The 14,586-nt window shown below is 55.4% G+C and overlaps 1 protein-coding gene across 7 annotated transcripts in view; it reads left to right on the top strand.

Moving 5' to 3' along the window:
* GALNT6 (polypeptide N-acetylgalactosaminyltransferase 6) overlaps positions 1-12,982 on the top strand; it is a 36,420-nt gene extending 23,438 nt beyond the window's left edge. For all 7 annotated transcript variants that reach the window (XM_072765266.1, XM_072765262.1, XM_072765263.1 and 4 more), the window contains 8 exons: positions 908-1,057; positions 2,103-2,337; positions 5,316-5,433; positions 6,762-6,962; positions 7,507-7,638; positions 8,205-8,306; positions 9,468-9,620; positions 10,621-12,982. In XM_072765266.1, the coding sequence (XP_072621367.1) occupies positions 908-1,057; positions 2,103-2,337; positions 5,316-5,433; positions 6,762-6,962; positions 7,507-7,638; positions 8,205-8,306; positions 9,468-9,620; positions 10,621-10,734 (1,205 nt within the window). In that variant the 3' untranslated portion in view covers positions 10,735-12,982. The remainder of the gene's footprint in view (positions 1-907; positions 1,058-2,102; positions 2,338-5,315; positions 5,434-6,761; positions 6,963-7,506; positions 7,639-8,204; positions 8,307-9,467; positions 9,621-10,620) is intronic.
* Positions 12,983-14,586: the final 1,604 nt, after the last annotated feature.

The raw sequence follows: 14,586 nt of genomic DNA on the forward strand, positions 1-14,586 counted from the left end.
CAGAAGGAGCTGGAGATCTCAGCAGAGCTATCCCTCCCCCCACATTCGGGACGGTTGTGCCCGTGGCAGGCTCCCCCAGCCCTGCACTGCCGCTGGCAGGTCACCGATCACCTACCTGCAGTCGCCACTTCTGGGCAGCAGGCTCACCACTGTGCCCGGCACGGGGCGGACACTTGGTACATGCTTTATTTAATCTATTTTATTTTTTAAGATTTTATTTATTTATTTGAGAGAGAGAAGGAGTGTGCACAAGCAGAGCAGGGAGGAGCAGAGGGAGAGAGGGAGAAGCAGGGAGCCCGACACGGGGCTTGATCCAGGGACCCCGGGATCATGACCTGAGCCCAAGGCAGACGCTCAAAACAAGATTAACTATTCCCCACGTTTTTTTAATTTAGTAAAAAAGCTGCTCCGTCTCTTTTCATCTTCTTAAAGATTTCTCCATGCGGAGGAGTTAATAAAGAGGATTAGAGCACGACTTCTTGCTGCTGACCAGCAAGCCAGGAATCACCATTTGCGTGTGTGTGCCTGTCGGCTTGCTCGGCAGAGCCCGGGAGGTGGGGAGTCCCAGCTCCTGAGAGATGATGCCACCACCCCGGGTGCGGAAGGGACAGGAGACTGGGTCACGGTTCCGAAAGATGGTAGCTAAGAAGAGGCAGAGACCAAGGAGCCGCTGAGAGCCTTTGGTGGCAGTTTATACTTAATTTTGAGACTAGAGGAACCCAACCCCGGGTCCTGGCCCGGCTTAGAGGGGTTCCTGGGTAGATGGGCCCAGGGTGGGCACGGTGGAGCAGTCTCCCGGCACGGGGGGCCCGGCTGGCAGGGTCCACACATGGGCCTGCACGCTGGGTGCTCCCGGCAGGTTGGCGACAAAGTGATGAGCTGGCACTAATGCCACTGTCCCTTCCAGAATACTTAAAGGAGCAGCTGGAGCAGTACGTGAAGAAGCTGCAGGTGGTGAGGGTGGTGCGGCAGGAGGAGCGGAAGGGCTTGATCACCGCCCGGCTGCTGGGGGCCAGCGTGGCGCAGGCGCAGGTGCTCACCTTCCTGGATGCCCACTGTGAGTACGAGACCAGCCCGCACCCAGGAGGCCTGAGGGTGCCTCACGGGACCCCTGCTGCTCTGGGGCTCGGGGTGGCTTGGGACTCACTCCAGCTTCTCATGCCCTCTGCTCATCCCTATCCCAGGGATGTTTGATCAGCAGATGCACAAGGCCCTAAAGTAATTGGCACCCCGCAGGCACAGGGCGTGTGCTCTGGAGCCTAGATTCCGCCCCCCCTCCCTTGCTTGCTCTGTACCTCATTCTGAGCTCAGCCCCTCAGAGAGCCCACTCGTCACCACTGGAAACTGGTTTGTGTGGAGCTTCCCCCTAGAGCCACGCAGAGCCACAGAGGCCTCCCCTTTGCCCCAAAAGCCAACACCTCCCCACCGTTGTCTGGGAAGAATCTGTTCCCCGAAAACGGTGATATGTGTTAGGGAAAGCGCTAGATTCAGAGTGAGGAGACCTGGGTTTGCCTTCTGGCTCTGCCAGTAACTGAGCCTCAGTTTCCCCATTTGTAAAATGGGAATGAGGAGACCAGACTTTACTCACCAACAAGATTAACTATTCCAAAGGCCAAATACAGTAATCTGTGCAGTTTACTGAAAATCTCAAGGGGCTAGACCAGCGGAAGGGATGCTTATTCCACAGCTGGAGCTGGAGCTGAGGTTTGGTCCCCTGGGGAAAGGGGGTACCCCCCCTTTCTGAAATCCACACTGGGTGAGAAGGGCTGATTGAGTGGATAAGCTGGAAACCCTGAAGGGTGGGTCCCCCACCCAGGGCCTTCCCCGTGGTTTGGATCATTTGAGTTGACCACATTACTCCCCTGAGAGCTCCACTCTTCCCTTCAAAGTTACCTCCACCTTTGGGTTGGGTGAGGGAGGGTGGACAGGAGCGGCTCAGGAAATCTCTCTCTGCCTTCTACAACTGTGGAGCCTGCCTGTGTGTCTCTAACCCGGGGAGTCTGCGGAAGGTTCTCTGGTCTTCCCGAGCCTCCCTGCTGGTGTGGGGCATGGGCTCAGCCGCGGGCCCGACCCTGACTGCCGACTCCTGGTCCCCACCGCAGGTGAGTGCTTCCATGGCTGGCTGGAGCCGCTCCTGGCTCGCATCGCTGAGGATGAGACGGTGGTGGTGAGCCCGGACATCGTCACCATCGACCTGAACACTTTTGAGTTCTCCAAGCCCGTCCAGAGGGGCAGAGTCCACAGCCGTGGCAACTTTGACTGGAGCCTGACCTTCGGCTGGGAGGCTATCCCTGCCCACGAGAAGCAGAGGCGCAAGGATGAGACCTACCCCATCAAGTAAGGACCAGAGCCCACCGAGCCCCAAGCCGGCTCCCAGGGACCGTCTTAGGCCCCCGCGTATGGGGCGCTCCATGAAGCATGTGACACACTTCCCTTACTCATCCCCTCCCAGGTGGGGGCTGGCATTCGCCTGTTTCTCAGGTGAGAGCACGGCCTCCTAGGGATGGGCAGCGGCCCCAGATGATGCAGTAGCACACGGTGCAGTGAGCATGCCCATCCCGGCGGCCGGACCCAGAGCCCGCGCCCCACCCGCGGCCCTGCACGGCCTCCCACCACCGCTGGCCCTTCTTCACCGCTCACCGTGGGCCAGGCGCCGAGGAAGGGCCTCACTTGTTGCCTCTATTTATTCCCCCCCACACGTGGAAGGGCATGACCGGGCCATGCAGAGGCCCCGGGAGATGGGGCGTAGAGGCCACTGTGGAATCGCCCTGGTCACGGGGAGGCGTGGACTCCCAGGTCACCCGGAGTCTTTGCAAAGACTGAAAACCTATTGAAAGCAAACAGACAAGGGTTCCACTGTCTGCGCTGTCACAGTTGCCCTGAACTTCTCCGCGAGGGGGCCAGATAGCGAGGAAGTTAGTTTCTGCCGGCTGCGGACAGCCTGTTGCATATTATTCCTTGTTGGCTTGTTTTTGTTTAACAACCGTTGAAAGTGTAAAAACTCCTTCTTTGCCCAGAGCCTTATGAAGTGAGGCCAGCTTCGGCCTGTAGGCCATAGTGTGCCCACCCCTGAGCTATAGGGCGGAGACTTGAAAGCTTACCCACTGTTTGGTGCCGGCTGTGTCTGCCGCTCGCTCACCCACCTCCTCCTTCCCTCTCCACGTCGCCCCGTGCTGTTGCTAGAGATCACAAGTTTATGTTGTTTTATTTATTCATTGTTTTTAAGTAGACTCCGCGCCCACCATGGGGCTTGAACTCACGACCCTGAGACCAGGGGTCGCATGCTCTACCGACTGAGCCAGCCAGGCGCCCCCACAAGTTTATTTGAACAGGTGTCTCAGCCAAACTGAGCTGGGCAGTGACTTTTAGAGAATCCCCTGGTTTGGGATCGCCTGTGTCATTGTTTTCCCACACTGGCCGGGAAATTTAACGTACACTAGGGATGGGGGGAAGCAGAGGTTGGGGATGCGGGGAGCTGAGGGTAAGAGGGAAGGCCTGAAAGGAGAGGGTGACTCGCCCCCCCCCAGGCCCACAGCCTCAGAACTGCTGCCCAGAGCCTCAGTGGAGTGGACCCCGTGGGTACCCCAGGGAGCAGCCCCGTGGATCCTGGCCGGCCAGCTGCTCCGTCTCCACTAGAAGGAGGAAAAGAAGCAACCGCAGGGGGAAAGAAGAAGAGATTAGGCAGGAGAGAGAAAAGAAATCTGAACTCCCCATCGGCCCTCTGCTTCACGGAGGTCTTTTGTTTGCTGTGCTCGGCAGCAGAGCCCCCCTCCCTCAAACCGGGGAGCCAGGCACCTGCTCCCCGCCCATCACTGATGTCCCCTGCTCCAATGTCCGAGGACCACGCAAGCAGAAGACAAAGCTCCGGTGTTTGAGGCATGAATTTGCTCCCTGGGCTCAGTGCCCCCGCGTGTGGGGTCCCCCCAGGCATTCTGCACAGCACCCCCGCCAGGAGGCCTGCGGGCAATCCCCTCCCATCCCCCACTCTCAGAGCTCACAGGTGGCCAAGGGGAGAGGTAAGGGGCCCAGAAGGAAAAACAGGGTGTCTCCGGAAGTGGACGGGGTGTGGGGCTGCACTGAGTCTCCCCAGGCAGGGTTTATGCCTGGAGGTCTTCTTGGGCAGAGAAGCCTCTCAAGGCCAAGAGACGGGCCGGTCAGAGACACCCCCCAGAAGCAGCAGAGAGCTGCACAGTGCTCATCTGAGCCCCGGGCTCCCCGGGCCTCCCTAGGACTCATTCGGGGTGCTCCAAGTGCCTGGGGGAGGCCAGAAAGCCTGCCTGAGCATGAGAGTCTTCTGATTGAAATTCCTTCTGGAAAGTGGCTCTGGGAAGCAGCTCCTGCCCGGAGCAGTGACGGGAGCAGCCGCAGGTTGACGCCGGGCCAGGCTCCTTGGCCCATCAGTCGGGGGAGCCCTGGAGGAGGCCTGCCGTGCGGAAAGCGCTGGATGGGCTCTGGGTTTGCAGGGTGGTCCCGGTCCCTTCCTGCTGGGCCGTAGCACACGGAGCCACCCACCGAGGGCCCCGAAGCCCTGTCCAAAGCCCGGCTGACCGGGCAGGATGCCAAGGGCTGGCGGGGCCTTCCTTAGGCTCCGGCCCCTCCCTCAAGCCTTAGCCCAGCCTCTCTCCCCGAGCACCAAACACCTAGCACTGAGCACCCAGCACCCAGCACCCAGCACCGCGGCATCCAAGTTCTAGGAATGAGACTCTGTTGTGCCAGCTCCACTTAGCTGGATCTCCCTGCCTTTGTCGGGAAGCCAGAAGCTCCTTGGACCCTGCAGACGCTCCCACGGCCCCACCTGAGCCTGCCTCCACGTCCCCTCTACTGCTTCCAGGAGCGCCTGCCACCTGTCGCCTCCCATGCCCGGGCAGCGGCCGGGGCCCCCGAGCACGGGCTCTCGAGTCCGTGGGAAGGCCCGGGGTTCCGAAACAGAATGGGGTCCCTCCCAGCTCATTCGTTCGTGGTTTGCTCCCCCTTCCGAAGACAGCTCCACGCCGCTCTGACAACTGAGGGTCTGCGATGCTCTAGAACTTTGCTGCCTCTGCCGCGGGCGGTGGGGACCAAGCTCCCACGACAGCGCCCTGGGCCGCGTGGCTGCGCCCTGTGGGTCCCCGCGGCCCGTGGAACGGGTGCTTCTCCGTGGACGGTGATGCTCGCCCCCTGGGGCTGGACGGGCCAGGAGAGGGGAAGAGCCCGGTGAAACCCGGGGGACACTTGGGCTGAATGAGTGAGCCGGGGCGGGGGCCGCGGCGGGGGCGGCCGTGGGTGGCCCGGCTTCCCCGCGAAAGATGCACATGCTTCTCCCTCTGTCTCTCCAGATCCCCGACGTTTGCCGGCGGCCTCTTCTCCATCTCCAAGTCCTACTTTGAGCACATCGGTACCTATGATAATCAGATGGAGATCTGGGGAGGGGAGAACGTGGAAATGTCCTTCCGGGTGAGAGTGAGGAGGGCTTGGTGGGGAGCCACGGCCTCCCGGGGGGCCCAGCCCGAGCCCCTGTCTCCCAGGCGGTGGCAGCCTCAGGGATGTGACATCTGGAGCTGGACCTAAAAGGGTGGCTCTTCCCTGTCGTGGCATCACCTTTCCTCTGCTCCCCCCAGCCCTGTCCGTAGCAGTAGGGCTTTGGGGATCCGAGTGGACAACTCAGAACAAATTACCAGAATGTCTTAGGGGAACCAGACATCTGGGGCCTGGTGACATCTTTCTTGAGGTCTGTGGGAAAAGTGTTAGGATGAGGGTGGGAAAGATCAGCCCGCAGGTCAGAGGACACAGGCCCTGGTGGCCTCTGAAGTGTCCCCCCCCCGCCCCCCGCCCAGCAAGCCCTGCATCGCTGAAGACGGAGGCCCAAACCCTGGTGGACCCCACGACTCTGAGGGTTCCAGGAGTAAGGCAAATCAGGATTGGGTGAGGAAGAAAGGATTTCCTCTCCACACAGTCCACATGAACCCCCACGCTGGGGTCATTAGCAAGCAGATGAGCTCATTTACGAAGTGACTTCTCACGGTGCCTGGCACACACCAAGCGTGTCTCTGGTGCCTGTGTTGTTATGACTATGACACGTATTTCTGCTGCTGCTGTAGTAAACCGAATAACAACACATCTACTAACATAAAATGTAAAAAAGAGAGGACCCGGGTCGGGGGGGGAGGTGTCTTAAACCAGCCCACTAGCATAGAGAAGGGGCACCAGGTCAGTCACCGGAACTCCCAGGGTTCTGATTCTAGGCTCAGGACCTAGACCGCTGTTGAGTCTCTCTCTCAGGAAGCTGATGTGCTAACGGTCCAGGTGACTACCACAGCCCACCTGGAAACTGACGTCCTTGCTATAATTGATGCGCCAATGCTCTAGTTGGGTCACAAGTCCATCTTGATTTGAGGGAGCTTGGGTTTCCAGTAACACCTGGGTGAGCCGATAAAATCACATTTCCAGGTCAACAAGCCAAGTGGCCGGAGCTCAGAGTAGGTGTGCAGACACAAAGTCAGCCAGCTGTTTTTTCTCCAATGTGGGCCCTGACAACCCGGAGCACCCTGCAGATTTCCATTGGCCTGAATCAGCCTTGAACTACCATCATAGAGCCAGGGATTACATAGTCATGGGCCTACGAAGAATCCTGGTCGATGTCCTTTTTTCTAGGAGAGAGCACCATTTCCCTAAGTCCCTAGACCTGGGATCCTCACACCCTGGGAATAGAACAGAGCTGCTTTGGGGGGACAGTGACCCACTACCCACCCCTCAAGGCTCTATCTCTTGTCTTCTTTTGGCAGGTGTGGCAATGTGGGGGCCAGCTGGAGATCATCCCCTGCTCTGTGGTAGGCCATGTGTTCCGTACCAAGAGTCCCCACACCTTCCCCAAGGGCGTCAGTGTCATTGCTCGCAACCAAGTGCGCCTGGCTGAGGTCTGGATGGATAACTACAAGGAGATTTTCTATCGGAGAAACATGCAGGCAGCAAAGATGGCCCAAGAGGTGAGAGGAAAGGGCGCTTGGGAGGTGTTTGGGTGAAGAGCAGTGTAGCATCCCAGACCCTCGTCAGGGACTTAATGGTAGAAATCCGCACTTCTCTACTACCTGGTGCCTCCCGTCACCCCTCAGACCCCGTGAGCTCGGGGAGGCCAGAGTTTGAAGGCTAGCACTGAGGACAGGAGCTTCTGTTACCCACCCACCCCCACCCCCACCCCCACCCCCAGCCGGAGAGTCCTGGCATCTTTTAGGAGAGGAGGGAAAAAGATTTGAAGAACCTCTTCCAGGAGGAAGGGCTTTGCTCTGAGAGGGCTCAGAACTGAGGTCTGGGAGAAGACGGATAGGGAAGTCCCGGGAGATGGGGGAGGAAGGAGGCCAAGGCCGGGGGTCGGTTAGATGGGATAAGCCAGTAGCCCCAACAGGTGCTGACCAGGAATGAGCAGGAGACCCGCTCTGGGAGCAAGTGACCGCAGAACCTCCGGGCTACTCCAGCCATCCAGGCAGGTCAGGCCCGGTGGAACTGACCCTTTGGGGCTGGCTTCGTTGACAGAAATCCTTCGGGGACATTTCGGAACGCCTGAAGCTGAGGGAGCAGTTACACTGTCACAACTTTTCCTGGTTCCTGCACAACATCTATCCGGAGATGTTTGTTCCCGACCTGAAGCCCACCCTCTATGGAGCTGTAAGTCTTAACAGCCAGCTTGCCCACCCATCATCACAGGAACCCCCAGGGGTAGTTCAGAACCACTTGCCCCACAAGGGATGGCACATTCCCTACACCCCTTTGAAGGAAGACTGAAAGGCCACTGGGACTTCTAGAGATTAACCAAGACCTTGTAAGGGGGAAACAGCCCATAAGCAGTGGTTCTCAAACATCCACCTGCAGCAGAATCACCTGGAAGGCACGTTAAAACAGATTGCTGATTCAGTAGGACGGGAACGGGGCCTGAGAACTGACATTTCTAACAAGTCTTCAGGTGCTGCTGACGGTCCGGGGATCACTCTCGGAGAATCATTGCTCATGAGGAAATTCTCACGCGCTGAGGGCTTCTCTGAGACCTGGCAGCCTGGGAGGTCCCCCCAGCCTCTGGGCTCAGCGCCTCCCCTTGCTGTTACCTCCAGGCCTCTAGGGTCATGAGCAGAGGAGAACCCCGACCATGCACATTTACACCAGTTGAGCCCCACACTGCAAACCCCAAAATTCCTAACTGTGTTATCCCGGTTCCCCTCTCTCTCACCGTTCTGCAGATCAGGAACCTCGGCATCAACCAGTGCCTGGATGTGGGGGAGAACAACCACGGGGGGAAGCCCCTCATCATGTACACCTGCCACGGCCTTGGTGGCAACCAGGTACCCGGCCCTACCACACCGGGCAGGCCCCAAAGAAGCCCGCTTGTGAAACAACCCCTCTCTTTACAGGCCTCTTCTCCACTCAAAATAGCCCTTTCCTGGGGCACCGGAGTGGCTCAGTCGGTTCAGTGTCCGACTCTAGATTTCAGCTCAGGTCATGATCTCAGGGTCATAGGATCGCGTCCTACATCAGGCTCAGCTGGGAGTCTGCTTGAGTTTAAAACAAAAATAGCCCTTTCCTGAGGATTAGGGTCGGGAGACCCGGGAGAGAAGGAGATAGCGCCCCTGCCCTCAGCTCCCAGTCTGAGTTGGAACATATGGCAGAGACAGACAAGATCTGAGGCATGAGGTAGGGACATCCGGGAGCACTGGGCGTCGGTGATAGGTGCTAAAGAGGGGGCGGGAGGGCAGGATTGTTTATCAGGAAGACTTCCTAGAGGGTGCCAGGTGCCCAGTGAGGCTTTAGAGTAAGTATGGAAACTGTGAGCACTTGCTTTCACCCACGCCCAGCTTTAATGCCTCCCCTGCCCAGAAACTGCTGCTCTGACTCTGTCACCCAGCAGTGACCCCAAATAACAACCATCTACTGACGTGTCACAGTTACCTGGCATGCTGGGAATTTACCCCATGCCTTACAGTGCCCTGGCTCTTCCCTGAGGGCTAACTAGTGACCTCCCGGAACCCAGTCCCTCAGCCTGGGCAGTGCCCAGTGTCTGGTAAGTACACTTGGAACAGAGCCGAAGCAAGGAAAGGAGTGGCGTGAGCCATGCACAGGCTGCCAGCATATGCAGCCAAGACCAAGTCATCATCAAGCCATTTCATATACCACCGGCCTACACGACCATTTTAGGTAGTACATCGGTGAACATTTGTTTGTTTTAAACAAAGAAACCAGCACATCAAGCGCATGATTTCACAAATAACACATAAAAACGAAGCTAAGTAAATTTTTTAATGACTTTAAAGAAAAAATATTAAGTAACTGTTATCCCAGTAAAACCTAGGTAGTGGCCAAAATCCCGAAGGTAGCGCAGGAATTACTGATGTTTTGGCCCCCACTCGCTTCCTTCCCCAGAAAGTCAGCTCTGGTTGGAGTCTTAGGGCAGTTGGCTCTGGAAGATAGTGGGCAAACTCTCCGCCTCCTCTTGTCTTGACTTCTAGTACTTTGAGTACACAACCCAGAGGGAACTTCGCCACAACATCTCAAAGCAGCTGTGTCTACATGCCAGTGCTGGCACCCTGGGCCTGAGGAGCTGTCACTTCACCGGCAAAAATAGCCAAGTCCCCAAGGATGAGGAATGGGAATTCACCCAGGTGAGTCAGCTGCCCAGAAAGCTCAGAATCCAGAACGTGCGGCCACAGCTGCCCCCCTCCTTATTTGCTGCATCTCCTGCCGTACGGTGGATCGAGACAGTGGAGGAAGTATGGAGAAAGTGGGCTTGGTGACAGAAAGGGTTCTCAGGGCGTAAGCAACGTCTGGTGAGGTCTGGCTCTGGCCGATAGAAACTCGAGATTGGGAGTTAATGGTCCTTGGCCATCGCTGTCATGGCTCAAGGGTTTTTAGGCTGAACCCAAGTAGATGGAGGTGAAGATTCCTGCCTGCCCTGTGTGTGCCAGGTACAAAGCTGTGTACTCACACGCACCGAGTGTGGTTAATCCTTCAGAGGCTCTTCCCAAGCACGCATCTAGATGAGCCAGTGGAAGCTCAGCAAGTTTGACCGGCCCTAGCCCCACCACTAGTTAGTGGCAGGCCTGAGATTCAGACCTAGATCATTCTGACTTAAAAGCCTGAGTTCTTTGTAGTGTACCACACTGCCTCAGGTTATGGAATGTAACTTCTACAGTGCTGGACCCAAACTAGCCCTACCCATGAGCCTCCACAGCCCACCCTACGCCAGTCTTCAGGCCCTGGCTTAGGGGGAAAGGAGCCTAATGTTGGGGCCACAGGGAAAAGAAGAGTGTAAATATGATCGAAGGCAGAAAGTGGGGGTATACAGCAGGGGCTCAGGCCTCTGAGCCTGGCCATCTGGAGGAGGGGCCCTTGAAAATACTAGCCCCATGGTCCTACCTTCCTCTATCCCAGCTGCTCTGGCTAAAGCCGGAATTAGGAAATTGATACCGAATGCAGGTGGAAACTCAGGAACCCATCCCATCAGGGTATCTGACACCCCAAGAAAAAAATTGAGGAGTGTTCTCTTTGTGTCTTGTTGCATTCCCTTTGCTTTTTTACTTATTGCGCCCCATCTCATTGCCCCCTAGTAGCACCGTTGGCTATCTGAAGCCCAGGTTGATCTTTTGCTGTGTCATCTTTTAGGACCAGCTAATCAGGAACCGGGCATCCGGGACCTGCCTGACGTCTGAGGACAAAAAGCCAGCGATGGCCGCCTGCAACCCCAGGGACCCCCACCAGCACTGGGTCTTCAACTGACACCCCCAATCACCCCCGTGGGAGTTCCCGTGGGGAACCCAGCCTCTCAGGAAACAGGATTTGGGGGAAGCTGATGATTGAGAGCCTGATTACCAGCTTCTCCGTAGGCCTTAAAGATGGATTTCTAAACCCAGCAGATATCAAGGCAGGACCTTCCCGTTCCTTGCAACAACACAGGGCCCATTTTCCTTCTCCCGTGTTGGTGGAAGAACCCATTAGAACTTGCGATACTTGGCCTAGCGCTTGCCTTCTGTCCTTGAGACAGACTTCCAGGCAGAGAAGGCAGCCTGGGCAGGGCCCAGGGCAGGGCCCAGGGCAGCAATGCTAAATTCAAGAAAAGTACCTCTGCGGCCAAGTCCTGAGTCCTCTGTCGTGTGGAGCACTCACAGAACCAGTGAAGTGGCACCTTCTAACGGAGACTCTAGAGGTCTACAAGAGTCTCCCTGCTGATATTGCCCGATGTTGGTAGAGCCATTCGTTTACAGAAAGCACCCTGACAGGAGTCCTTTATCTTATTGCGCCTGCACAGTAAGCCTGGGAGCAAGACAGGGCGGGAACCCCCATGCCCACTGTACAGATAAGAAAGCAGAGGTAGAGATAAAGGGGCTTGTCTGTCCCAAAGCTAGTGGATGGCGGGAGCCAACTGAGACTTGATTGCAAACACTGAGCCAGAGCTCCTTCTTCCACACCCCGAGAACACTAGACATCAGGCGTAAGCCTTCCTCTTTCCCTCCATGCTGATCACATCTGGCTGGTCTCCGTAGAGCCTAGAACAGTGGTGCCAGGCAGCCACGAGGCCGGCCTCGTTTGGGGATCCTGGGATATTAGTGGAAAGCAAGCTCACGGAACCAGTGATTCTCAGGTCTAAGAAACCCCCCCCCCCCAAGCCTTTTTTCAATGCCCCGTACATAATGTAGATGAAAAGCCAAGTGGCAGTGGGTGAAGTTGTTGGTAGGTGAAGACCGTGCCCAACAGCCCCAGAACTTCTAAAGGTCTGCGAGCAAACATCTGAAACTTGTTTTTATCCAACCCTATCATTTTCATATTGTGAAACCAAGGCCAGATAAGTAATTTGTCTGACACCACATGGCAAGGTATTGGCAACCCGAGAGCAGAACCCGGATAAGGCTAACGAGAGCCCTGGGAGGTGTGAGGAAGGGGGGACGGTGTGTAGAATTGAGCGTGACTGCATAACCAGCCTTGATTGCTGTACCTGCATGAAGTCCCCACGTGGAGCAGACCCAACATGCGTGTCAGCTCTTCTCCAAGCAAGTTGGACCCCACCACACGTGGGCGCTTGGCCTGAACTAGAGAGCCCAGCTCCCTAGAGGAGAGTTCACATTCCTTCCAGAAGGCTCCAAGACTTCCTAGCGGGCTGTCATCTTGGGCTTCACCACGTGAGGGTGCCATGGGATCACAGCTGCCTCTCCCTGCCCCCCCCCCCCCTCAACACTGCAGGAGGTCTCCTAAATTCCCAAGAGCCTTCAGGACCCTATAGGGGAAGCAATCTGGGGTAGCCCAGTCAGAGTGAGAGGAGAGACTGGCCAGGATATGGCCGCAGTGGAGAAAGGAAAAACTGGACCTAAGATCCCAATAAAAATAAAGGTTTTATGGCTTTGGGAAAGGAAACTCACCTTTGGTTCCTCCTCTCCCGTTGTCCCGTGGCTGACCCATTGGAAAGTCAGTTGATTCAGGCTGTGTAGAGCCACACACATCTGAAAAGTTCCATCACATCACTGTCTCTTATCCCCAGACATCCTCTGGCACCCGATCTAGGCTGCATACTGTGTGTCAAGCCCATGTAGACATGAGATGTAAGATGAGACTTGCCCCATGGAACCCATACTCCAGCTGGGGAAGCAGATGGAAGCAAGTCAGGACAAGCCTGGAGGTGTTCAGAGCTGTGCTAGGTGAGATGGAAAGAACAATTCCTTCCATCTAGGCGAACCCGGGAAGGTCTCACAAGGATGGTGACATTTGACCTTTGGCCTCAGGGATGAGATGAGTCCTTAGGTGGGATCTCACACAAGCACTGGTCTAGAATGAGGAAAGTCACAGAGAGACAAAGCTGCAGGTGGCGCCAAGAAACCAAGGGAACATCAGGGCGGCCGAGCGGTGGATGTGGAAGCTGGAGGGTTGGGGCCACATTGTGACTTTCATGGGACCTAGGTCCCTTTGTCTTCACCAAAAAATTCTTAAATTGTGTTTTACAACTGCATTGGTATAAAGATGAATATGATTCGTTTTATTTCTTCTGATTTTTTTTAAAAACTAAATCTGTGGGTCCTAGGCACTGTGCCTGCTGTGCCTGCTGTGCCTGCTGCGCTACTGGTTACGTCTATCCTGTAGAACAGCGGGTTGGGGCCCAGTTGAGAAGGCTTTGAAGGCCGTGCTAATACAGTAAACCATAGGGAGCCGTGGTTCCTGACTCCAATCCTAGCCCTCCTCTTGGTTGCACTAAACAGCCAAACACTTAATCAGGTGTTGGTTGTTTGCCTTTTATCCCAATATCCCTCACACTCTCCATGGCATCGCCCAACAGCCCTCCAGCCCAGTCTTAGGATATAGACCCAACCAATGTGCTCTGTTGTGGCGCCGTTTCTTCACCCCTAACACAAAAACACCATAACCTCTCCGGGGGGCAGTCAGCTAAGAGTAACCCACAGGGAGTGAGAGGTGCAGCAGAAGAAAGAGAAAAAAGCAAACACCACACCTAGACAGTCAGCCCAGGTTTGGGGGTGGGAGACAGGAAGGTAGGTGGTCAAGAAGAGGGCAAGGGCTCTGATGGGGTGGTATAAGGCTCCATAATCTCCCCTCAGCTGAGGCTGGGCTCACCCTAACCCAAGATCTACATTCTTCCTTAAAAGTCACCCCTCTGAGCATTCTCAGAGTTAACCTAAAACCTTAAAACCTCGACACTAGCCCTGTGCTACTATCTCCTGGCCCCAGAGACTTGACACTAGCCCTGTGCTACTATCTCCTGGCCCCAGAAAACCCTCCCCTTAGCAATGAGTGGCTGGTCCCTCTTTGGGATCTATTTCCCACTTGATGAGTATTGGCACCATTGTCAAAAATAGCTAAATATCCCAGAAGATTTTTTTAAGTTATTTTTTATTTTTTTTAAAGATTTTATTTATTCATTCATGAGAGACACAGAGAGGCAGAGACAGAGGGAGAAGCAGGCTCCTCACAGGGAGCCCGATGTGGGACTCGATCCCAGGACTCCAGGACCACGCCCTGAGCCGAAGGCGGACGCTCAACCACTGAGCCACCCAGGCGTCCCAATATTCTTATTTTAATTACAAAAATAATGCTGTAGAAAAGCCAAATAATACAGAAAAGTAAGAGTTTCAAAAGTGAAATTGATCTTTACAACGCCTCCATACCGATTGGTTCACTCTAGAAGTAATAACTTCTGTATATAAACCCTTCCATCCCCCTTTTCTACGAATATACAAATATACACACACCCAGGACCGTATCATTTGCAATTTGATGTCCCCACTTACTCTCAAGGACATCTTTTCACGTCAGTTCCTTTAAGTCTAACTCATTTTTTAAAAGTTGGAGAGTATTCCATAATACAGCTAAATCCAGTTTTTTTCACCTTCCCCTGCTGATAAATACGTGGGCTTTTCCCAATTTTGTGACAACTTGGTGACAAACTACATAATCCACATCCTTGTGCATTTATTTTTGTGCCTGTGTTCATTGCAGAAGGATGCATTCCTAGAATTAGAATTGCTTGGTCAGAAGAAACGCAATGCCTCGAAATGGCCCACGTGCAGGCTAGATGTGGCTGTGAGGGCCTTAGGTGTCGTCCCAAGGAGTTTGGTTTTTATGTAAATACAG

Source organism: Vulpes vulpes, chromosome 8 (genome assembly GCF_048418805.1).
Source record: "Vulpes vulpes isolate BD-2025 chromosome 8, VulVul3, whole genome shotgun sequence".
Taxonomy (NCBI): domain Eukaryota; kingdom Metazoa; phylum Chordata; class Mammalia; order Carnivora; family Canidae; genus Vulpes; species Vulpes vulpes.